The 23,960-nt window shown below is 47.1% G+C and overlaps 2 protein-coding genes across 2 annotated transcripts in view; one reads left to right on the top strand and one right to left on the bottom strand.

The window, feature by feature from the left end:
* SYNRG (synergin gamma) overlaps positions 1–23,960 on the top strand; it is a 134,874-nt gene that overhangs the window by 75,434 nt on the left and 35,480 nt on the right. The window lies entirely within an intron of this gene.
* Positions 670–23,956, bottom strand: DUSP14 (dual specificity phosphatase 14). Its single transcript, XM_073315624.2, has 2 exons — positions 23,765–23,956; positions 670–2,760 (listed from the first exon to the last, which is right to left on the bottom strand). Exon 2 carries the CDS (start codon positions 2,643–2,645, stop codon positions 2,049–2,051), a length of 597 nt encoding a protein of 198 aa, XP_073171725.1. The 5' UTR covers positions 2,646–2,760; positions 23,765–23,956; the 3' UTR covers positions 670–2,048.

The following is a 23,960-nucleotide window of genomic DNA, read 5'->3' as shown; positions in this document are numbered from 1 at the left end:
CATTTTCTTTTCCCAGTAGATGATTTTCAGCAAGTGGTACCTGCCCACTGTGGTGAAATTCAGATCTTCACAGTTCATTTGAAAACTTATTTCCAGTACTGAGTTAATCAAAGTGTATCTCTTGGATTCAGGCCAACCCCTCTGTCATGAATCCGTTTAGATTGTTTTCCCACTGATGCATGTGCAGCTCAGGCTATAGAGACTTGATTCTGATCCCATTTAAATGCTGTTTTTTCACAAGGGACAACTTCATTGTTTTCAGTTGTTCTGATTTACTTTGGAAGACCAGAATCCTGCCCACTAGGTTGTAGACTCTACTGTCTGGTGCAACAAATCATTATGACAAACACATCGATCACTTCCAATACTTTTCTTAAACCAGAATATCAGCATTTCGGAAATTCAAATACAACTCCAGACGATAAAAATGCAGTAGTGAGCCAAATTCAGTGCTTGACTTTTCTGTAGTGAGAGGTCTATGTTAGTGTGTCTTGAAGGTCTAGATTTAGTGTACACAATTTAGTCAAGGTACTGGTAACTGATTACAAGTTTTAATAAAAATGCATTTGTATTTGTGATTTGTATTAACGTTACTATTGAAGCTTAACCAGTGTTGTTGCTGGAAATTCAGAGACGGTAAGAGCCCGAGTATGAACAGGAACTCCTGAGTTCTAGTTTTAATCTTTATTAAAATTTGTTACAAGGATAGTCTCTCATTTAAATCAGGTATCTATCTCTCTGTATCCAGAAATCTGCATGTTCCTCCTTTAGCGATACAGGGAAGGCCACAAACAGTCTTGTTGAGTAAGATACTTGCTTTGTTCTTTCGATGTTCCAGCTATGTTTGTTAGTGACAGGCAAGGATGTGGATAATACTCATAACTCAGCTGTCATATCATCTAGTATCTTCTACCACTTTTCAAGTTAGAATCTCTCTTTCTCATCAGAAGCAAAACAAAACAGACTTCTCAATAAAGACACCTTTGTACAGGAGGTTTAACAGATTAACGTATTTTGCTTAGAAAAATTCAGGAATGCAACGTAATCCTTGAGGCCATAACACTGAATCAGAAAAGATCTGAGGCAGGTCATGACTATACTTACAGCTAAGTTATCAAGCAGATTTATCTACTTTCTATTTACCGGTTGACTGAATACTAAAAAATACAGCTCAACCCCTTTGGGAGGGTAACTGTGTAGACAAAGCTTCATTTGGCTGGCCAGTGTGGGAAAGGTTAACCCATCATTTCTGTACTGATCTTCACTTTGAAATGAGCTCTGTTGTTTGCCCCCCAGTCATGCAAACACTTACTAATGACATAACATTATTCAGGTGTATAAATGCTCACAGGAACTGCTACCCTGATGTGGACTAGGGGGCGGGGGCGGGACATGGCAGCATTCATTTGTCTTAGTTGTTTAAATTATTTTATTTATGACCGGCTTTGACTGGCTTAACTACTTATAAAGATTTAAAAAGCTGGCTAACGCTCTCTAACACTATATATTGAGAACCACTATGGTATTTAAAGAAAATGACAGCATTAGCAGTGCATTTCCACGCTCCTCCCTCCCTGTCTCTCAATAAAACAAACACATGGAATTGGAGTTTAGAGGCGGACCTCATTCATTTTGTGCTAATGCTGCTCATTGGCTACAGGGTTTTGCACGGAAGAAAATAAGCTAGTAAAGAAATATTCAGGCTACCTCATCACAAAGCGTACTTTGTTCATTAATTCTGCCACATGCCTTTTAGTTCTTCACTTGTAGTATACTAATAAACTGACTGCAGGGGATGCTTTGTGGAAGAATTAAATTTAGTAAAGAGAGCTCACTGTAATGTTCAATCAAGGATTCCATGTGTGTGTATATACGTTTTTTTAGGAATTGTTGGCCTTGCTGGTTAGGGATGTGACAATTAGCAAGGTTCTGCTGTATAGTAAAGAACTAAAAGTTGGCCAATCAAAAGAGAAGGGAATGTCTCCAGTCTGGTAGATGCAGAATAGCAAGTCTCTTGTGCTCTTCTTCTTCCTGTTGATGCAATCACATTAAATCCCCCAGTAAGGCATGAGGGGTCTCCCCTCTCTCTCATAAACGTCTGGGAGTATACCATACGGTGTCTGTACCATTTTAACCGTCGTCTTCCCAAACAGCTTCCGCTCGTAGTCTATCAGCTGCCTCCAGAAACCCACGTTGGGGCGTATGATGGGGCGTCTTGACTTGACCCAGTTGTAAGCCTCAACCAGAGAGACTTCTTGGTACTTCATCAGATAAGCGATGCACAGGGTGGCCGATCTGCTCACACCAGCTGCGCAGTGGACTAAGGTGGCCCCGTTCTTCCGCATGACGCTTTGTATCTTATCAGCCACGCTGTCAAAGTATAGGGAGATGGGGGCATCAGGCATGTCAGCCACAGGTACGTTGACATATTCAAATTGGGGCCAGTTTAAGTTGGGGATCTCAATGGTGGCATTGATTATGCAGGTGATGCCCTGGGCCAGAAGCAGTTGTCGGTTTGAGGCCACGCTGCCCCTGCTCAGGTACAGAGACGGGGTGATTTGGGCAATGCCCCCAAGTTCTCCTTCAGTAAACATTCGAGGTGCCATTAGAACTCGTGGTAAGGAGTGGTGGTTTCTGGAGGTCATGGAGGTTCCTGCTTCTCAGGCTTCCATTATGGGAAGGGATCCAATGTGATCTACCAAGGGAATTGTCTTGCCTGGAGGCTTTAAGTTAGAACTTTTCTCCACTTGGTCACTAACCCTGTAAAATACAAGCAACACTGTAAGTGGGACAGAGATAACAGCAGCCCTCGAATGTAGAAACGCAGAATCCTACTATGCCCTGGAGTGTCCCCAGTGGTGTAAGCTCTCCTGGGCAAGGACTGCCTTTGTCTTGTATGCACAGTTGGGCCCCTTGACAAATAGTGAAAAACACATGGTTTACACCTCCTTCCTCCTAAATGCACCCTCCCTTTTTAGATATCTAAAATAGGTCACCTACAAAGAAAATAAACACTAGGAGTTTACCCTTCCGTTCCCTTTATCATAGTTAGAGACCTGAAAGTGTGTCGTCCCCCCACACATCGTAGAAAGTCCGGTCCTGTCTAGGTTGGAAGACTGTCTGGAGAACAAATAAAATGGTACTGTTACCACAGCCGAGAGCGTGAGAGCTGAATGAGTGTACAAAGGGAAGAGATTTTCAGACTGATTCTTTTTAATGCCAGTGACTGACATACTGGAGAAAGGAAGCCTTTGTTCAGGAGTGAGAACCCTCCCCCTTCCCTTAAGCTTTATGAACTAGCAGTGCACAGCCTCTGGGACTGCCAGCGTTTCCTCCAGCAAAGACCACAGCTGGGCATTCCTGCTATTTCAGAAATTACAAACAAATAAACCCACTGGGCAGAACCAAGAAAAAACCTTTTCAATACCCTTTCCCTCCCCTCCTCCTCACCAACCTGTTAGGCCTTCTCCATAGACCATAGAGAAGCAAAGAAGGGCACATTCCCAGTTTATTTTAATAATTTGCAGGTCATCTTCAAACAATCTCAGTCTGGAAATTAAATTGGCAGCTGTTCTCTTCAACCTGATGTTGGGAATTACTCATCCAAAGAATTGATTTGCTTTAGCCAAACACAAATTATGCTTTAGTCAAACCAAGTTATTGGCTCAGTACAGGGGTAACTGGGTGAAATGTAATGGCCTGAGATATACAGGAAGTCAGACTAGATGCTATAGCGGTCCCATTTGGTCTTAAAATCTATGAATCAAAGAGATAAGCTCGCTATAACATTTTGTGTTCAACACTATACTGCAGGTACGTTACATCATCAATAACTAGGGCCCTACCAAATTCAGGGTCCATTTTGATCAATTTCACACTCATAGGATTTTAAAAATCGTAAATTTCATGATTTCAACTATTTAAATCTGAAATTTCACAGTGTTGTAATTATAGGGGTCCTGACCCAAAAAGGAGTTGTGGGGCGGTGTAGGGGGGATTGCGGTACTGCTACCCTTCCTTCTGCCCTGCTGCTGGCGGCGGCCCTGCCTTCAGAGCTGGGCAGCTGGAGAGCGGCGGCTGCAGGCCAGGAGCCCCGCTCTGCAGGCACAGCCGCCTCCAGGAGCAGCGCAGAAGGAAGGACAGCATGGTATGGTATTGCCTCCCTTACTTTTGTTCTGCTCCCTGCAGAGCTGGGCCGTCAGTCAGCAGCCGCCACGCTCCAGCCGCCCAGCTCTGAAGGCAGCAGCACAGAAGTAAGGGCACCATGGGATGGTATTGCCACCCTTACTTCTGTGCTGCTGATGGTGGCCAAAGAGTGGTGGCTGTTGACTTCCCCCCCGAAACTCCTTTTTGGGTCAGGACCCCCAGTTTGAGAAACACGGGTCTCGCCTGAGAAATCAATATAATACAGGGTAAAAGCACACACAAGACTAGATTTCATGAGGGGAGACCAGATTTCACGGTCTGTGATGTGTTTTTCATGGCCATGAATTTGGTAGGGCCCTCTCAGTAACCTAGTAACACTTTAAACAGTGTCAGTATGTTCTTTGGCATGTATCTGTAATGCGCTGATTTAATGTGCGCGACTATCTCCATCTAGTGCCTTGTTCCTGTTAGGATAAAGCTTGCGCTACACACCCAGCTAACTAAATTATTCCTTTAGCTCAACCAGTAAGGACTTGAGTTTTTGGTGCTGATGGTTTTGAGTTCGAATGCCCTGGATGCGGCCTTTATGTATGCCTTCATGACATGTTACGTAGCTGTCTGGACATTTCTGCTGTGCCCATCCAGCAAGAGCATGTATGTCAGCTAGCTTTCTCAAAGGAATAAAATCGCTGCATTATCCGCATCAGACTCTACATTAGAAAGAATGGAAAAAGAAGGGTCTTGGACCCTTACATGCAGGGGAAGCCTTTCCTTTTGTGGAACTCTCCCTTCGGGCACACAGCTAAGGTACCGCGGCAGCAGCTGCTGCTGTTGTTGGTGTAACGAATCCAAACCTGAACTGGGAGGAGAACAAGGAACTGCTGCTTTTAGGGTAGGTGTTGAATGTACAGAGGATAATAGTTTGCTGCTCCTCTGAAGAGCTTACATCCTAAATAAATGCTGGATTGGCAGCCCGAAGTATTCAGAATCATGAGTCAGTCGCTCCCCCCCCCCCCCAAATCACTGGAATGATAAATGGTGGGTTCACTTGGTTTTCTGGGTTTGGAGCCTTTAGGGTGCATCTGGATCATAGTTTCAGCCTTTTCTCTGCATTTTTGAAGGCTAAAAACTTGCAGGTTTTTTGTTTTGTTTTAAGGGAAAGCTGAGATTCTCACCTAATGACATGAATCCAGGAACGAAGGCTTTAAGAAACCCATCGGATATCATGAGCGTTGGCAACACTGTATAGGCCAAGGGATACAACATAGAAGCAGAGGAACTGAGACTCTCAATAAACAACTGTCTCACTGTTCTGTGCTGTAGGTTCACACAGTGAACCCTAGTAAATGGAGCTGGAAATAGCACCCAGATCTCCAGAATCCCAATCTAGTGCCTTAATCACAAGACCAGCCTTTTCCCTTGTAGGTTTTCTAAAGTATCCTCTACCAAAAAGAGAGTCCAGGAGGAGAACAGGCCAGCCAACTCCTTGCCGGTATCATTTTTCCTGTGATAGGGTGACTGCATTCCTCTGACAAGAGGAAATGATCATTTCATGACTCTGGAGCCAGAGAAGCATTCAAATGAGTTTCAGCGCCAGAGAAGAAAAGTGCTGAAGTCGGTTGACTCAAAGCCAAATTCAGTGCTCAGCTTTTCTGAGCTGGCTCCAGGAATGTGACACGAATACCTTCGTTTTGTTGTACGCGAACAGATGACAATGAAGTCATCTGACTGGGATAGCTCCCTTTTTACACAGACTGATTAGCCTAAAAATAATGTAGCTCCATGAAAGAATGCTTGCTGAACATAAGAACCAACACACTGTCCTCTTGAAAATGCTGCTATGGTGTGGTGAACTCCAAGGCAAAGAGTGAGTCATAGCCAGCCTCCTTTGAAAAGGCTTTGAGTATTGCACACCTTTGCTTTTCACTCCCTGCTACCCTTTTTGTCTAACCAAGATATAGCCAAGAGCAAGAGGCTGATGTACTCTGCATTGCTCTAGCTTACACGGGGAGGGTTACTCGGATGGTAAGTGGGAAAGGAATCTTTTTTCCTTACGTGGATTTTTAGCTACCCACAAACTGCATGCTGAGCTTGAAATGGGAAGGAGCTCAGGTGAACAGCAGAGGGCAAAGGAAAAGCTGATTTGGTCTTCGGAGCCCGCATCTCGGGAGATAAATAAAACATGGTATGCTGGTGTCAGGTGTCCAATCAAGTGTAATGGGCAGGCAAACTCAATGGTGAACGATAAAAGGCACCGTATGGAGGGTTGATCTGAGCTGCTAGGATTTCTGCTTAGAAGGCAGCAAGCCAGTACAAACAGGCATAATAAAGGCTGTAAGTGCTTCTCTTCTTTGCTTAGACAGAGTCATGTACATCCACAGTGCTATATAAATAACTACATCTGCCTGAGGCAGGCAGTCGAAAATCCAAAGGATGCCTGATGTGGATCCTGCCTCTAAATATTGGAATGAAATTGGCAAAGTGGCAGGTATATCACTGCCCTCTATTGGACAGAATTCATAACTCAACTGTGTTTCATACACTTTCTAACTGCTAACTGAGGTGGTTCTTTAGACTAAGAGGGTCCTGTCTTTTGGGGGCAGGAGGATCAGAGTTCTACCCCTGCTGTCCATGACAGTAGCATGCAGCACAGTGACATTTCAGGATGACGATGGCTTTGTTACGTTGTAAAAAGCACCCCTTGCAAAACACTGCTGACGAGTACCTTAATGCACCTTCACTGCTACTCAGAGGCACAGAGCACGCTGGACGTTGACTGACTGTGGCTCAGGAACTGAGTCAAGCTAGCTGGAGGCAGGAGAATATGATTGTTTAAAACCAGTGCGCATCTCCTTTGCGGAAGCATGTGTCAAAGTCAGAAAACGCCCCTTTGGAGGGCCTTTCTCTTTGACTGCAAGTGGTGGCAATGCGCAAATATGCGGCTGCAATTCAGTGATGGCAGGCACCTGCTCCAGCTCTCATCTAATTGTTTTCAGTTGGGTTACAGAACTTGGGCTTTGCTGAGGGACTGCACAGCCATAATCAAGTTCGAACTGCCACAGGCTTCCCCTCCGAGCCTTGAACAAGCAGTTGGCTAGTGCTCAGTTTGGCAGCGGGGTTCCTACCAGCAGTGAAGGTGATGGGGGACACCCTGACATCTTCAAAGCATTTTTTAACACAGGACTCCAGGCCCTTGTTTTCCTCTATTTATTCATAGCTTAGCTTTTATTATTAGGAATCAGGCAGCTCCATGTGTTCCCATTTCCTTGATGCCATGTCCCTTTATGTAGTTCTCGCTCTCTCTCTCTCTGATGGGTGGCTCTGCTCTCGATCAAGATAAAGACACCACGGGAGCCTAATGCTTGTAGAGGGAGATAGTAAGAGACACAAAGGGCAGCTGAACACCTAATTCCCATTGAAAGTCAGAGGGAGTTGGGCAGCAAACTCCTTACTGGGCCTTTGACCGATGTTAGCATCACCTTAACTGCTCTGCACAGGGCTATTTGATGTTAATCAGCACAGTCTGTTGTTCCTGTTCAGTTCAACAGATAATACAGTTAGTAGAGATCAGATCTTCTGTTCCAAAAAACGGCAGAGTCAAGGAGGGGTGAGAGCTTGTCTATCTTAAATATTCAGCTGGACGCATCCGCTCTTTCCAGAGGCAGGAGTGAGGCCTCTCCAGCATGTGGCTCATTACAGCAGAATACACGTGCCTGGCTAGCACGACTGGTATTGGCATTTTTAAGCCCCTTACCCTGCAACTTAGCCCTTTTGGTTCATGAATATTTGTGCGCATATTTAGGGGCAACATCCACATTTTGCCCAGGAGCCGCAGCCTTGACATGGAGTGATCCCTCCTCAGTGTAAGAGGGGAGGTCAGACTCCAGGGCCCTTTCAGTCCTTAAGCTCTGTGCAGAGGCTGGCTTTGCCGATGGAGCCATCTGTCTAGTGGGAACAGGAGGGTGACCACCAGCTTGTGTCATATGGGCCCTCACCTATTAACAACTCTGTCACCAGTGACCGGGTTTGGACTAGAACAGGCAACCTTGTGTAACCTGTGCTTGCTCAGGGTGCCTCTCTGTCTCCCTGTAGTGGCTGAATCAGCTAGACGTTTGAGTCTGTCCAGCCTTTGTGGAATTCAGTGAGTGGAGGCTCGTGCTTTCAGATCCAGAGGTCCTGGGTTTGATCCCTGCTGCCAACAACCCCCACAGGAGCATCCTGTTACACTGCTCCTTGCTGAATGCTCCAAGTCCCATTGCCAGCCTCCAGAGCGACACCTACTACACAGCTCTCGCCTTAACGCTTCATTGGCACTAGCCAGCTGATCAACCAAACAGACAGGACAACATGCCAGTCTCGGGCTGCTCCCCTGAGAGGTTCAAAGCGCTTCAGCCCAGTGCCCTAGTGTCTGCTTTTCAGGAAGCAACTTTCTGCAGACACCAAATGATTAATACTTTTACCCTCCACAAGCCAGTCCTGCTTTGTAAACCACACACCAGCTTGTGTGGCACGAAGCTGCCTGTGTGTGAATTGCAGCAAGCATCTAGCCTTAGATGGCCTCTCCCAGCCAGGGTAAAATTCCTGTCAGTTGTTTGTGGGGATTTTTTGCTGCTGGTTAATGTGTGATGTTGCTTGTTTGCCTTACCAGATACACATTTGTTATTGTTACGTGGGTCTATTTGACATTCACAAAACTGATGGTGGTTCTGCCATTGGAATACCCAGGATGCTGCCCTGCTTGGAAAAATGAGAGGATAAAATCAATATAAAATAAAGGCCTGTTTATTTCAATTGTGGTAGCTAGTCACCGCAGTAAATTTAACAGGACAGCCCATAGATTAAGGAACCTGGACAGTGTCCAACATAATGTGCTACATATCTAGTGCCGACAGTTATGCACAAATTCCTCAGATCGTAGTGTCATGTAGGCAGTTCCCTGGGATTGTTAGTGAACACTCTGCCAGGCTCCCCAAAGCAGCCGAGGTCCCCTGCACAGCCTTGCAGTCATAGCAAAGTAGTGAAGGGGAATTTCACACCTGCTGTTAATCAGTGAGCACTGGCCCAGTGACCCTATTTTGATCTAGCACAGTCCCTACCATGAAAGGGTTAATTTGCAACTTTTGAGAGCTAGGTACCTGTTTCATGGACTCACCCAATAAGAGTTTGTTGGATGGTGTAACTGTAACACACTGGCTGGGTGCAGGTAATTATGCCCCAGTCCCTCTATGATCTGGTTCATCCTGCTGAATAAACTCTTTTAGCAAGGGGCCATGGTCTTGGTACAGGGGGATCTCTGCTGACCACAGTGAGGTAGCTAGGGGTGTGTGTGTGTGGGTGTGTGTGTCTGTGCGTGCATGCACACACAATTTATTATAAAGCTTGCACCTCCCTTTGGCTAGTGGAGTTTCTTAGGCCCAAGTCTTCACTGAATGTCTGCCATTGCAGTTTCCATTGAACTCAGCTGAATTACTCTCTTTATAAAGCCAGTTATTTTTCTCACTCCCCTCTAGACTCGGACACTATTGCTCTTAACACAAGAGTCACTATGACCGTTCCACTTAGGAAAAAAAAAGGGGGGGGGGATCTTTCCACCAGCAGCTAGCTTAACACTATGTGGAGAAGAGCTGCTGATGTTCAAATTCACTAAGCAGGCCGCCAAGTCTCCAACTAATCCAATGACAAAAGAGAAAAAATTCAGAGCACGAGCAAAGCAGGCCATTTCTACCGCAGGCGTGCTCATCACATCAGAGAGGAGTTCAGCTGTTAGTACAGGAACGTTAAATGTCGTTCTTTGGACTGGGGAGCACAACGTAATAGAGGCCACTGGGGTTTGAAAGTGCAGGACAGACTCTATTATGAGCTCTCACACGAGGAAGCAGAGCAGTTTGCTTTGCCCCTTCACGCATCCTGAATCATGGTATTCTTCTCTCAAGAGCCTGAAATGCTTCTGCTAGGGAAAGTAGTCTGGGGAGTGAAAATCGCCTTACACTTCTCATTCTTCCTCTTTGTTTTGGTTGTCCTTGCTTGGTTATATAATGTGGGATTTTCATAGGATCATAGAACTGGAAGTAACCTCTAGAGGTCATCTAGTCCAGTCCCCTGCACTCAAGGCAGGACAAAGTATTACCTAGACCATCCTTGTCAGGTGTTTGTCTACCCTGCTCTTAAAAATCCCCAATGAAGGCTTCTAAAGGAGTTAGGACCCAAGTCCACAAATATATTTAGACTCCTAACTCCTGTTGAAATCAATGCATGTTAGGATTCTAAATTTGAGGACCTGGGCCTATGTGCCCAAATCTCATTGACTTCATGCAGACTTGATAATCATGATGGTCCCTTTTGGCCTAAAAATCAACGAACCCATGAGAATCCCACCCAGCCATAACCAAGTACTTTCCACGGTCGCTAGAGTATCAGCCCTCATTGGCTCCCTCCCGTAAGAGCAAGCAGTACTGACATTATTCCTAACCACAGGAAGAGTCAAGGAGAGAGATATTCCCCAGTGAATTAAGCTGTGCAAACCCCCCCCACTTTATTTTGGACTCTGACAGCAGAATACATCCACTGAGACACACGTGTGTCTTCCACCTGGTTTGCTACTAAGGTGTCATTGCCCTGCAGGAGCTGGGAGCCTCCTCTGAATGAATGCTACGTATGTGCTGATGCACCACTGCATTTGGGGAAACTGTCTTACTTTCCAAACCTACGCTGGGGCAGTTCTGAGACAGTGTTAATAAAGGCACACTGGCCACATGCCAGTTGCACAGAAATATTATTTTGAGGGTTGTTTTTAAAGCAAACTCCCCCATGCAGCTTCAAAAAGAGGAGGGGTTTTCTTTGTTCTAGAAAAGTTAATCGCTCTGGGGAGAAAACGGGTGACTGTGCAGGGCAGTAGGTGAAATCCTTCTTTTCTCGGCCACTGAACCAAAGCTGGTCTGTCCAGCTCAGTAGTGGCTAGGAATCTGTGCCAACTGATGGCTCTTTGATGGCCTCATGCTAATTAGTGGGCAGTTTTCCATCCGGCATCGGGCCCTGATTTGTGTTCTTATTGGCAATTTGTGACACAACAGCACAGAACCACTAATCCACAGGGAGCCTCTTGGCCAGTGGTCCCCCAACTTTTCACAGTCATGCCCCCCCCTTGCCCCGTCCACGCCCTCCCCCACCCCGGGAGCCAGAGCCAGGAGCAGGGTGTGGACAGGGGTAAGGGGGCTGAGGCTGGGGCTGCAGTTGGGGGTAGGGGTGGGGCTAGGAAGAGAACTGTGGCCAGGAGCTGAGGCTGGTGGAGGGATTGGGGGCCGAGGCTGGGGCCAAGAGTGGAGTCATGGCCAGGGCCACGTCTGGGGGTGGAGCGGGCCTGGGTGGTGCTCCTGCCCTGCCCTCTGCCTCTCCCCGCCCCAGAACCTTCCTCCACACCCCTGCAGGGGGGGTGCGCCCCAAAGTTTGGAGACCTCTGCTCTGGGCTCTTATCAAATCTTGGCCAGCCCAACGCCACAGAGCTCAGCCGCTGGGACGCGTCCCCCTGAAGTGAACGCTCTCCCCCCGGTGTTTGGTGGTAGCCACCTGAGGAAAGGCTGTGGGCCACTGGGTGTGCTGCTTTGACCCTTATGCAATTGAGGGTGGGGAAGGGGGGAAACAGAAGCAAGCTCCTCCCCTCTAGCAGTGATTGGTGGCTTCTTGCACTTCCACATGTGTTTAAGGGGCTGTGGGGAGGAGCCTGGCTGATAAGGTGTTGTGAGAAGGTCCCATAGTCAAAGGCTCCAGGCCCTTCTCAGGTGACGGAGTCCCCGCAGCCCTGCCCTGCTGGAGTGGAGTTCTGTGGAAGGCCTGGCAAACCCGCGGCTCCCGGAGGAGAGTTCACCCTCCTGCTATTCCCCCTCAGAAGGGCTTCAGAGCCAGTCTGCCTCCTGCCACCAGGGATCACAGCCTCTGAGGTCCTCAGCCAAGCATGGACACCATGGGCAGCTGGCCCTGCGTTTTATGTACCGGCTAACAGGTATGTGGTTTCCTATGGTGGGACAGTCTCGAAGGAACAGGGGGGGCCTGAGCGGACAGGCAGAGGACTCTGTGAATCCGGGTTGAGGTACGCTAAGAAAGCAGCATGCGGGATGCTTTGCATTAGTGCCAGTGCTGTGGTTAGAGGGTGGCTCTCGACCTCCCCCCGCCCAGGGTTGCTGCTCTGGCCCTGTTGGCTTAAATCACTGGGGGGAGACCTTCAGTGTGTGCAAAAAGAAAAGGAGGACTTGCGGCACCTTCGAGACTAACCAATTTATTGGAGCATAAGCTTGCGTGAGCTACAGCTCACTTCATCGGTTGCATTCAGTGGAAAATACAGTGGGGAGATTTATATACAGAGAGAACAAGAAACAATGGGTGTTACCATACACACTGCAACAAGAGTGATCGAGTAAGGTGAGCTATTACCAGCAGGAGAGCTGGGGGAGGGGGGAACCTTTTGTAGGGATAATCAAGAACTATTTCCACATGTTTATTCCCCGCCCTTTCCTCAGACGTTCTTGTCAACTGCTGGAAATGGCTCACCTTGATTATCCCTACAAAAGGGCCCCCCCCACCCCACTCTCCTGCTGGTAATAGCTCACCTTACCCGATCACTCTCGTTAGAGTGTGCATGGTAACGTATATAAGTGAGCTGTAGCAAGCTGATGCTCAAATAAATTGGTTAGTCTCTAAGGTGCCACAAGTCCTCCTTTTCTTTTTGCGGATACAGACTAACACGGCTGCTACTCTGAAACCATTCAGTGTGTGCAAATTCTAGTGTCTCTAAGCTTCTCCAAGCTGACACAAGGGACCTAAATCAAAGTTTTCCATTGATATGCCTGGGGATTTGTCTTTACGCACCCACTAAACACTAAAGGTGGGATTTTTCAGCAGGGTGCAGCACTCACCCTCTGGGTCAGAGCTTTGAAAGAAATCAGTTTTTATTCAGGCACCAAAATAAGTGGCCAGATTTTCTTACAAGCTAGGCATGTTGGGTGCCGAGCTCTGGAAAATGACTTTCTGTTGCCAGCTCTTGTGACTTTTAATGCAAGTCGTGTGACATCTGTGGGACTCTGTCTGATGGCTCCATTTCCTGAAATCCTGTGATTGCATGAGACGCTCTGCTTTTGTTTTTAAAACTAGTAAGTTTCTACGCCTTGGGTGCAGAAAAATGCTTGAAAACATGACCAGAGTGCTCCCTAAAAGGCAAATAGGAACAGCATCGTTTGGCTTAAAAATCATGAAATTAAAAAAAAAAAATCTCAAGGGACCTAAATCATGATATTTTTGGATACTCAGGGTTGACTGTTCTGAAACCTGGCCCTTTATTCAAATGCCCAATGGGAGCAGAGCTCCTAAAAAGCTGGCCCTAATTGTGGGTGTTGAGCAGGTGACAGTCTGGCCCTCAGTGCTTGATGTTGGGGTTAGATTCCTATTTGAAAAATAAGGGAACAACAAAGTAATGTGGTCAATAGCTGACAGCTGTGGCTACATCATCTTGTGGAGTCTTTGGCATGTTGGAGCCCCTAAAATTGGGGAGGCAGTGTGTGGCCTAGTGGATAGACTATTGGACTAGGACTCAGAACTGGGTTCAATTCCTCGCTCTTCCGCTGGTCTGCTAGGTGACCGTGGGCAAGTCACTTTCTTCTCTGTGATTCTGTGTCTGTGAAATGGAGAGGACAATACTGACCTTTGTAAAATGCTTTGAGATCTACGAATGAAAAGAGGTACAGAAGAGTTCAGTGCTTATTAAAGAAGTATAAAGCATGTCTCAGACCCTGAGTTACTTGCAACAAGGCCCTTGTGGTACCATTTGGGAAATAACTAAATCTAGAGGATTGCGCTTTCCCTGAGAGAAAGGAAACTAAGTCTCTGGTCCTTTCCTGAAGCATTGTCTGGGGTTTTAATCAGGTTAGTGGCTCGGGTGTGTGAAATGTCACTATTAAAGCCGGATCTTACCCTTCTCCCAGGAGAGATTAAATTATTCATTTTAAACATGACAAATGGGCACTAATACTGTGCTAAAGAGGAAAGTCAATATTGTAGGCACAGAGTGCGCTAGTCTTCTCGGGGCTCTTCTGAGCCAGGCTAAGCAGCAAAAATCGCTGCTTTTCTTGGATAGTGGTGTTTAAAATATGTGTGTCAGTGGACAAGCCTGCCTCAGAAACCTTCTCCGGAGCCAGATGTTGTCAGTAGCAGTTTCTTCTACGCCCACAGGAGTAGGGTCAGATTCACGCCTACATCTGGGCCTCTCTCTTCCTTTCCCCTAGCTGTTTGCAAAGATGTAATTTTAATGTTCTAGAAGGGAAGACTGCTCGCCCTGTATCCAAACAGCAGGAATGTGAGGATGGTGGGAGTGTCCCACCGACAGTCACAGACTTGCGCAGAAGCTTCTGCCCAGCAGTGGCTTCGTAACCTTTTCTTGATCCATGACACCAATAATGGCTTGGCCTACCATATCTCACCATCCTGTGTGTAAACAATGGATGGACAGGGGGTGGGACATGGGATGAATTATTTTTTGTCACTCTGGGGGTGACATGGGGGGTGGGGTTTGAGGGGTGGATGTGCTGTTGATTCATGCAATTATGCCATTTCAGTATTCATGGCTTATTCCCCTGTTCCTTTCTAAATGCATCCAACGTCCTACGCTGGCTTTTGCTTTGCTGCCTTTGGGTAAAAGCTGATGTGTTCATTGAGCTGTCAGTGATGATACCTCAATTCTTCCCACAAGGGTTATAGCTGATTCAGAGCCCATCCGTATAACCTTGTGATGGGAGAAAAGCAAGTCAGTCAAGAAAGAGAGTTAATGGAAACCAGGTGGTAAAAGTGAAATAATTTTAGAAAAGACAGAGAATGCCTTGGTTGTGTCTCAGTCTAAATTAATGCTCAGAGGTATATGATGCAAGCCTTGAACCAAATTATGTGCTGACTTGCACTGCGTAGAAGTGAGTTGGGTAACCTGGAGGATACGTCAGTGCAGAATTGGGCCATCTGGTTTTCATTCCTGAAAATCGTCCATTAACTCAGAAACTCTAAGCTTTTGCGGGCAGGAACCATCTTATTTTATTCTGTCTTTGTACAGTGCCTAACACAGTGGGGGCTCGATCCGTGATGGGGGCTCGTAAACACCACTGCATTCCCCAGTACAAATAAAACAGACTAGCCTTTCCCCAAGGTTTTAGGGTTGAGTTTACAGCATGACTCTACTCTGGAAACAGACTATGTGAACATGGCCTCCTGAAGTTCCACATTTATCATCTCCCAGTGAATCCATATCAGATCTGCTCAGTCAGCAAATATAAAGAATTCTCCACCCAGCAAATTCAGCCACAGATTTGAGAGTCAAGCTGGGTTCTTTCCTTCTCATACATTGTCACTCGCAATTAATGTTCTGCAGGACAGCAGTGACCTGTGCACCCTCAGTGACACCAGTGTAATCTGGCTGCCATCAAAATATGCTCTCCATTGCCTTTGTTCGGTTTGCGCAGGCATAACTGATTGGAGCATAGTAAACAAGTCTGTGGATGGCACAGAAGAAAGAAGTAGACTCCAGCTGGCTGTCTCATAGCTGAATTGGCTTTGCAGGGTTAATGGAAGTAAAAAGCACACAGGGAGCAGGTCTCTCCGCTAGGAGGGTGCCACTTCTTACAGAATCACTTGGAAGAGCAGACCTGCCCTTTTAAACTAGGCCCTTGGTAACTTATAACTGGTTATATGAAACATCTTGAAAGTGATTGCAAAACCTTCGAGGGGGGGGGGGGAGGAGGAATGACATAATTGGATTCCTGTAGGTCCAGGTGCTTAATTAGGAGGCCAACCCTGATTTACATCGATCAAGGTAACCACAGGGAGCTGTAAGTTAGAAAGGCGCACAGAAGCATTAAGCACCCGCAGCGCTGTGTTATATCAGGACATTTGCACATCTCGGGTACAGTGCAAGATATGAGACCTGCTGCCCTGTGACTGTGTCCAAATGAGAAGTACAGCTACCTAGCTAAGTTATAGCTACCCTCTGACTACTTTCGCCATTCATCAGTGCAGCTGCAGGGCAGGGTTAGATGGCCTGGCGCATGAAAACTCCTGCTTCTGGCTTCCACTAGCGCTGCTGAGTGCTAGCATGGGAAATCCTAGTGAAGACTAGGGCTAGAGTCTCATTTCTTGCCTTGTGGTGTTACTCTAAAGAGCAGTGGGTCAGGCTTTATATTCAGGGTACATTTATAGATGGCTTATGAGGGTTAATGACTGATTAATAGATGGTAAAAGCATGATACAGACCTGTTGTAGGTGGTTAAAGGCCATCCACAGTGTATATTATAGATGGCTATAAGCAATTTATTAAGCAGTTGAACTCTAGATATTGGATTAGCTCTCTATTAAAATATCTATTAATTGCATGTGTTTCCTAGCCTAGATGCCCCTTTAATATAAAGCGTGGCTGAGCCAGGGGTGGGTCCACATGAAGTGTGTTCCGTCCCCGATTGTCACTGCTCTTTTGCAGTGCCAGGCACTCTGCAAAACAGGTACGAGGAGCGTGCAGTCTAGAGTTATACATGACCCAACAAGCAACCAGAAAGTGGGGCAGGCAGCAAGGCAAGAGTTGCGATAAGATCCTGCGGTTACCCTGTGCAGGTATATGCACGTGGTGCGGGCTTTTCTCTTTCTCATTTAGCAGCCCTGGGTGGCACAAGCGAGAGGAGTTTTTGGGAGGGATTTTAATGAAGGGGTGTGGTTCGGAGATTTGGGATTTTTGGCGGCTGATGTTTTCTCCTCTGATCCAAAGCATTCTGCACGTGTGCTGCTTTGGAAATATCCCTCCGTAGTTGCAGTAGTATCTTCCCTCTGAGCTAAACTGAGCTCTCCCACCATACATTGTGTTCCCTGCATGCAACATCACATCTCTCCCCTCTGCTTTGAGGAACAGAACAGTCAGGGCTGCTTTTTTTCCCCACTTGACAGCTGGATCCTGCCAGCTGCTGACAACATCTCCCCATGGGGGAGTTGCAGAGGCAGGGAAAGTATTTAGGCTGGGGAGTAGAAGGGGGTGGTAACACAGCATGTGCTGATATTTACAAACTTCTGAGTGCTGCAGCCACTTGGCTCTGGGTGGGAGCTTCCCAAGGCAAGAAGCCAATGGATTTTTATTCGAACATAAAGGTTTGAAGCAGAATTGGTATTTATGAACTTCTGGCTTCAGGCCCAGCCTCCTCCTGTAAAGTAAGATACCAACGTCATGTGTGAGAATGTCAGGCTTGGATTGGGCCAGTTTGCAGTGACCTAGCAAGTCAATACTTAGCCCTTGTGGCTGTATCAGGGGGCTCCAGAATCTAAACTTTCGTTTAAAAAGAAAAATAAGGTGAATCCGATGCAATAATGCAGTGATGTCTGCCTGAGTCTGCAGGCAGCCTAAAACACCCCAGCAGTGTAAACTATCCCATCTGTCTCAACTCTGAAGCCTAAAGATGATTATTTAAATATCAGCATTGTTTCCCATTTCATTACTTGTCAAAATATGCAAAGAGAGAAGGAGGCCAATCCTATTCTGAAGTTGTGCAGCTCATTTTGTCCTCCCAATCTGAGAATCCCAATCCCATCACTACTTAATTTTTCCCTGGTGATTTGTAAACCAATGTCCAAGTGGCTTTCCCTTAGCCCTTGCTGAAATAACTTGATGAGGTGGGGTGAGCTTCTGTTCCCTGTATCTACTCTGAGTACTACTTTGCTCCATGATTAATCCCAGTTTCTTCAGTGGAACTGCTGCTGCAGTAAGGCGCTATTCAGCATCAACAAAGAGTCTGTTCCCTAATATTTAAACTATGAAACTGTAAGGGATTGGGGGTGTGTGTGTGTGTCTATTACAGTGTCCTCTGCTGGATAGAGTCAGAACTGCTCATCTGAGTGTCATAGGGCCTATATTGCTCACTGCTAAAGGAGGATTCTCCTTTTAGTTCCAGTGACAGAGGGCAGTGTTTTGGAGCAAGAGGATCTGAGCTCTGTCATCTAGACAGAGCTCTGGCTCCTCTCTATCCCATTCCCACGCTGCTGTGACGTCCCAAGTATGCCTTACAGGGATAAGCATGAAATCCTAGGTGGCTTCAGGATTTGTTACAACATTGAGTGGAAATGAGCTGGCACTTTCATGCTGTTTCTCCTCCAGATCAATCTCTAAATGCTACCAACTGCTCCTGAATATGCACATGCTAATCACCGCCCTTCTTTATTGGAGGATCTTTAAGTGTTTTGCCAGCGAACGAATTGAGTCTCATGATCCACCTATCTGCCCAGTTTCACAGGAATAGAGGAACTGCTGCTATTTTAACCTTTGGATTGCTACCACCTCTGGAGCATAGGCAGCAGCTGTTAGACAAGCCCTGTCAAAGCTTCCCAGCAGTTCAGGACAGGAAGTGAGGAATCCCACCGACAGTTGAAAGAAGGGCAGGGTGGGGTGAGGGGGGCTGTTATGTGTGCACAAGACAGCCTCCAAAGTTAGAGCAGTAATAAACCATTATGAAACTCAGTCACCTCGTGACACCTGGCCTCCCACCTGCAGCAGTGGGTCTAAGGAATGAGGACACTCTCTCAGCAAGATTGGGGGAGGGGGATGCGTTTGGGGAGAGAGGAGGTGAAGCTAGTTTGAATCAATTATTTTTAAATGGGGTTTACACGTGGCAGCAAACGCTTCTCACGATGCCATGCTGGGCCAAGCAAGGACAGGTCCCTCTTGCCCCTCGCCTATTCTGGGGTGCCCTGCAGATAATTCCCTGCCTGCTTAAGGCTTCACAAACTCCTGCTTGAATGGACAGTTGCTCAGAACTAACGGTGAATGAATTCCTCTTTCCTGATTAGAAATTCCTGGCCTTGCGAATTACTGCTTAAAACCCAAAAGCCCCACTCCTAACAGGAAGAGCCGTGCAGGCGGTGACATGGACTATTTGCCAAGGGGGGAAATCTAGATTCATTAGGTCCCTGTGCCTCCTCCACAAGGCACTGTTTGAGGAAGAGAAATTCCAGATAATCCAACCTCCCCGTCTGCCTTTTGTCCTGTTTTCTGAGCCAGCGAAACGATGATGCTGGTGAGAGAGGAGCTGCTCATACTGAACTGCCGAGAGCACTTGGCGGCCGTCTCCAACCACCATGTTGTGTTCACAGGGGAGGGGGGAAATGGCTTGTGGAGAACGGATTCTAAATGTGAATCTTGGTGCTGGAACTTGGTTGTGTTCTGCTTGCGAAATTCACGGGGCATCTGTCTCCAGCTATATTTTTAGTGCTGTGATGCTTATACAGGGGGTGGGTGTTGGGGGGGTGGAATGGGCACGCTACCATTTGAATTATTTCTCTTTACTTCCCAAACAGCAGGAGACCTGGTGCTGCAATCCAGAGATTTCTTTGTTATTTTGAAGGGCGGGAGCCACATCCGCCTAGCTCTCTGCCTTCACGTTTCCGATTTTCCGTTGGCTTTATGGACACACAGCATGTCCTTTTTGAAGCAATAAGTGAGCATGCATGGCGGGGGGGGGGGGGGGAACTTGCCATGTCCAATTTGATTTGCAAAAACAGGCCTCTGGGGAAAGAAAGCTAGGACGAGGTACTCCGATGGTATAGGTGGCTTTGTTTCTTGGGCCTAATGGCACTGGGAGCCTGGACTACCCATGCTGGTGAACTGCTGCAGCTGGATGACTCTGCTGGAGTCAATGCATAGGTGCAACAACCAGGGGGCATGTCTCTCCCTCTCAGCTAGTCACTGTCCCTGTCAAATCAGGTGCATGTCTACTGGTTTTGTTTGCGTTAACCGCAGCTCTTTGGATGTGGTGGCCTGCTGGCGCAGCATCAATGCTTGTTTACACTACAGCAAAGCTCAAGCACACGCGCACGGACTGGAAAGAGCCTCAGTCGCACCCGACAGGGCTGCACCTTTGAGCCTTCAAACCAAACCAAACCTACTTCCAACTCTCACAATTTGAAAATGTCAACCAGGATTCGCTCCTGAATCAAAACGTGTGACACACTGAATGGCTGCCCAGATTGATACAGAAATGGCCAGTGTGCACCTTTTGGCCTGCGTGAATATTTCTGGTTTCAGTTTTGCTGGGGGTGTTGAAGGTGAGGAGAAAAAATTCTCTCAGCAGAGTCCCAAAATAGAGACTGCAAATGCTGTGCATGTGGCAAAGAAACTGCAGCTCTTCTGTCAGGCAGGAGGGAATTACACACCTGGGTTGATTCTCATCTCACTCCTGACTTGCACTGATGAAAGTTTATGGGTCAAATTCTCTCCTGCTGTAAACTGGGCCAGTATGCACCAGGAGAGAATTTGGCCTTAGCATAAAAGGAGAATCAGGTATTCACCTGGGACACACCATTGGGCCTGAAGGTGGACAGATGTGTCCCAGTGGTTCAGGTGAATGTAGAGGAATCTGTTCCCTGTTAACTCAGAGGTCAGTTGATGAAATAAATGATTAGAGAAGTGTAGGCCTGATTTGACATAAAGGTACCTCAACTGTATCTTTTCAATGCTATCCCCTGCACTTCTCCCATAGCCACCTCATTATGGATGAGCTGGATGTGTAATGAGAGAACTGAGGGCAGGTGCCAATATTCTGGGTTTGCAGAATGAAAGAAACTAATTTGCTGTCCAGTAGGAACAGATTATAATCCCTTTCCAATCTCATCCCCACCACAAGACAGTCATTGATTATCAGACCTGCCCATAGCAGCGATCCGGACGCTGAGCCAGGGAAATAGATCCAGCTAGCAAAACTCAGAGGGATATTTGTAGTCAGAACTGTGCCAGATGTTGCAAAAGTGACACTGACCGTCTGTGTCAGCAGTCGCAGGTCTGAGGTCAGCCTTTATGAATCTGGCCACTACTTTGTGTCGTGATTTCCAGTGTCCCTTCAGGTGACCCCCCTCCCCCGCAAAAAGCAAAGTGAGCACCCCAGAGAGAGCCAGAAATCAACTGTGTTGCGATTAGGTGGCTGCTCTGTCTAACTTTAGTAAGGCCCTTAGATGCTGCACTGAGGAAAGGGGAGAAACAAAAGCTCTCTGTTTCTATAGTAAGGACAAGTTCCAAATTCTGAACTTGAGTGCCCTGGTGTAAGTCTGGAATAACTACATTCCCTTCAGTGGGGCTGCTCTGGATTTACACTGTGAGCAGAATTTGCCCCACCCTGTTTACCTTGGGCTAGATTGTGCAATCATCCCTCATGTGGAGAAGCACTAAGTCACTCAAATAGACCTATTAGTTTAAGTGAGTCTATTTGCATGAGAAAAGGCTCCACAGTTTTGGCCCCTTGGAATTACATGCCAGGGATAAGCAGCTTTGTGCAATTGGCATGGACAGCCTATGGGTCATACGCCTCCCAAACTTTAATGCGTTCATCCTCACATCCTCCCTGTGAGACAGAGCAGTGCAATTATCCCCATTTTACAGATTGGGAGCTGAGGCACAGTAAGGCTAAGGGCAAATTGCGTCCCCATGCAGCAGAAAGAGAGACTGGACCGGCTGTTGCAAGCGCCTAACCTGGAGCCCCAGCCTTGGGTTTGTGAACTGCAGAGGGGTTTTTTCAAAGGCACCTAGCGAGACTTTTTTTTAAAGTGCCTATCCGCTCGCCATGTTACACTAGCAAAGCAAAAGGAACTTTAATTAGAGGAGCTCAACTTGAAACCTTCCCTTGGTCATTTTGATGTGATGGCACCTGCATTAGATAAACTCCTACAGAAGACACTCAAGCCCTGTTCACCCCAATGAACATCTGCACCCCATCCTCCCATCCAATGGAATCTAGTCACTGGCCCCACAATCCAGGCAGTGTAAAACAGTAACAGGCCACAGGCACCCTGCTGTTCAGTTCGGCCAGTCATGGGGGCCAGATCCTCATCCAGGCCTAGTGGACCCAAAGGGAGTTTATCCTGAGTCAGGACTCAGTAAGGATACCAAGGTTTCATGGTATTTGTTCTCTCTGTCCACTAGCCTCCAGGACAGTGTGTTGGAGTCTCAGTTACATTAACAATGGAGGATCTAGTATGTAGCTTCTTCCCTGCGGGGAAGCTACGTAAGGCTCCGTGGCATTAACTGCAGCCTCTGCTACTTCGTGGCATGGGGGAAGGATCCCTTCTCCCCACTCCCATCCCTCACTGCGTTGGCCTGGCTAATCAGGTTGGGCAGATGATTGGTTCCAAAACAAGTGTAAACCAGCAAAACTCCCATTGACTTCCAAGATACAAGAGAGGGCCCCCAGAGAAGTAAATGCCCCATCCTTCATGGCTTTGCCCCAAATGAGCAAGGTGTTGGCCCGAGCACTAGAGGTAGCCTAGGGGAGGAAGCCTTCTTGCCGTCACAGAAAGAGGCAGAGGGTTAGCTCAATCTTGCTTCACCTGTAACTGTAATATAGGCAGCAGCAAACATCTATCTAAAGTGCCCTTCCTGCCCCAGCCTAGGCTCTGGAGGAGGATTACACATGCCACGAAAAACACAACCCTACTAATAGTTTCAGAGAGTTTTACAAACGTGACTTAAAATAGCATCTGCAAGCTGCAAATGAACCGTGCATCAAAGTGGGTATCGCATAAAGTACAGGCATTTGGCAGAACATAACAAATTAAAACAAGGTTAGACCAGTTTAAGAACGAACAGTTTCAGTACAGGTATATTCTATCTAAATACCCCTATAGTTATGGATACATTTTGAGATTCAGCTTCCTTACTCAAGGGCAGTAACATCTGTTGCGGCTTTAATTGTAACCATTAAAATAATACTCCTGGGTTGGACATCTTGCTGGGCAGTTTCATTAAGAACTTCCCTATAAATGTCGGGTGGGTTTAAGGAGGAAAAATACATAACCAGGAGACATTTACTTTTTTATCTTTTGCAACCCCACAAAATAAGCCCATTCCCTCCTGCATAGGCAGGGTAGCCTGGCTGATTGTCTAACACCCCTGGGAATTACACTGGCAGTGGACAATATCCCTCCCCTCCTTTTCCAGTTCCTCCTTTCTCTCTCTTCCCTCCCAGCCAGTTGTACCTTTAGGCAATATACTGACAGCACAGAGAGGAGTCCCCTCTGGGAACTGCACACACAGTTGATTTTTTCACATTAGGCCCCTGTCTTTCCAGACATGCCTCCTTGATATCACTGGGAAAATGTACACTGGAGACTGCCAGGCATGTGCAAACTCCAAGCAGTAAGACAGTGGTGGAGGCAGAGGAGGGGCAGCTCTGACACTGCTGGGATCTTTTTGTCTTCTCCTCAGAGGCCCCCTTGACCGCACTTCATGGTGGAGGCTTGTTGTGGTCAAATTTCCAAATGGACTGGCGTTTATTAATGGACTAAACTCAGATTATCTCAGCAATTACCTAGGGTTCCTATTCAATTCCCCCCACCTTTCCCTCAACCCCCCCCCCCCCCCCCGTGCTGTCTGACTTCTTAACACCAGGGCTGAATATTTGTTCACTGATGCATTTAATATTTGTTACAACTGACATATATAATTTTGCACACAGCTTAACATCTTGCCCAGCACCAGGGTAGTGCACCTGAATAATACCATCCAGATCAGTTTAGTTTCTTTAAGAGTTCATCTCTGGAGCCTCAAACGTCCCGCTGTTTTGTGTTTCTCTCTTACCTTGGTGTTGGGAGATCTCGACAGGGTCCCCAGCAGCTCCCTTCCTAGGTTGCTTCCTCTCCACAAGAGCAGCTGTGGTCCAGACCGTCCCAGGGCAGGGTGATGAATGAGCAGCACTTGTCCCTTCCTGGGAATGTCTCCCTGAGCTGCTGACATCTGATCTCACGGCTCCCAGCCGGTGATAGCCCCTCCTTCT

Source organism: Lepidochelys kempii, chromosome 17, assembly GCF_965140285.1.
Source record: "Lepidochelys kempii isolate rLepKem1 chromosome 17, rLepKem1.hap1, whole genome shotgun sequence".
In the NCBI taxonomy this organism is placed as follows: domain Eukaryota; kingdom Metazoa; phylum Chordata; order Testudines; family Cheloniidae; genus Lepidochelys; species Lepidochelys kempii.
Note: the sequence above shows the minus strand (reverse complement) of the source record. Positions and strands in the feature narration are given on the sequence as shown.

Excerpts from the sequence above, each read along its gene's own strand:
- DUSP14 (XM_073315624.2), bottom strand. The coding sequence starts at position 2,645 with ATGACCTCCAGAAACCACCACTCCTTACCACGAGTTCTAATGGCACCT.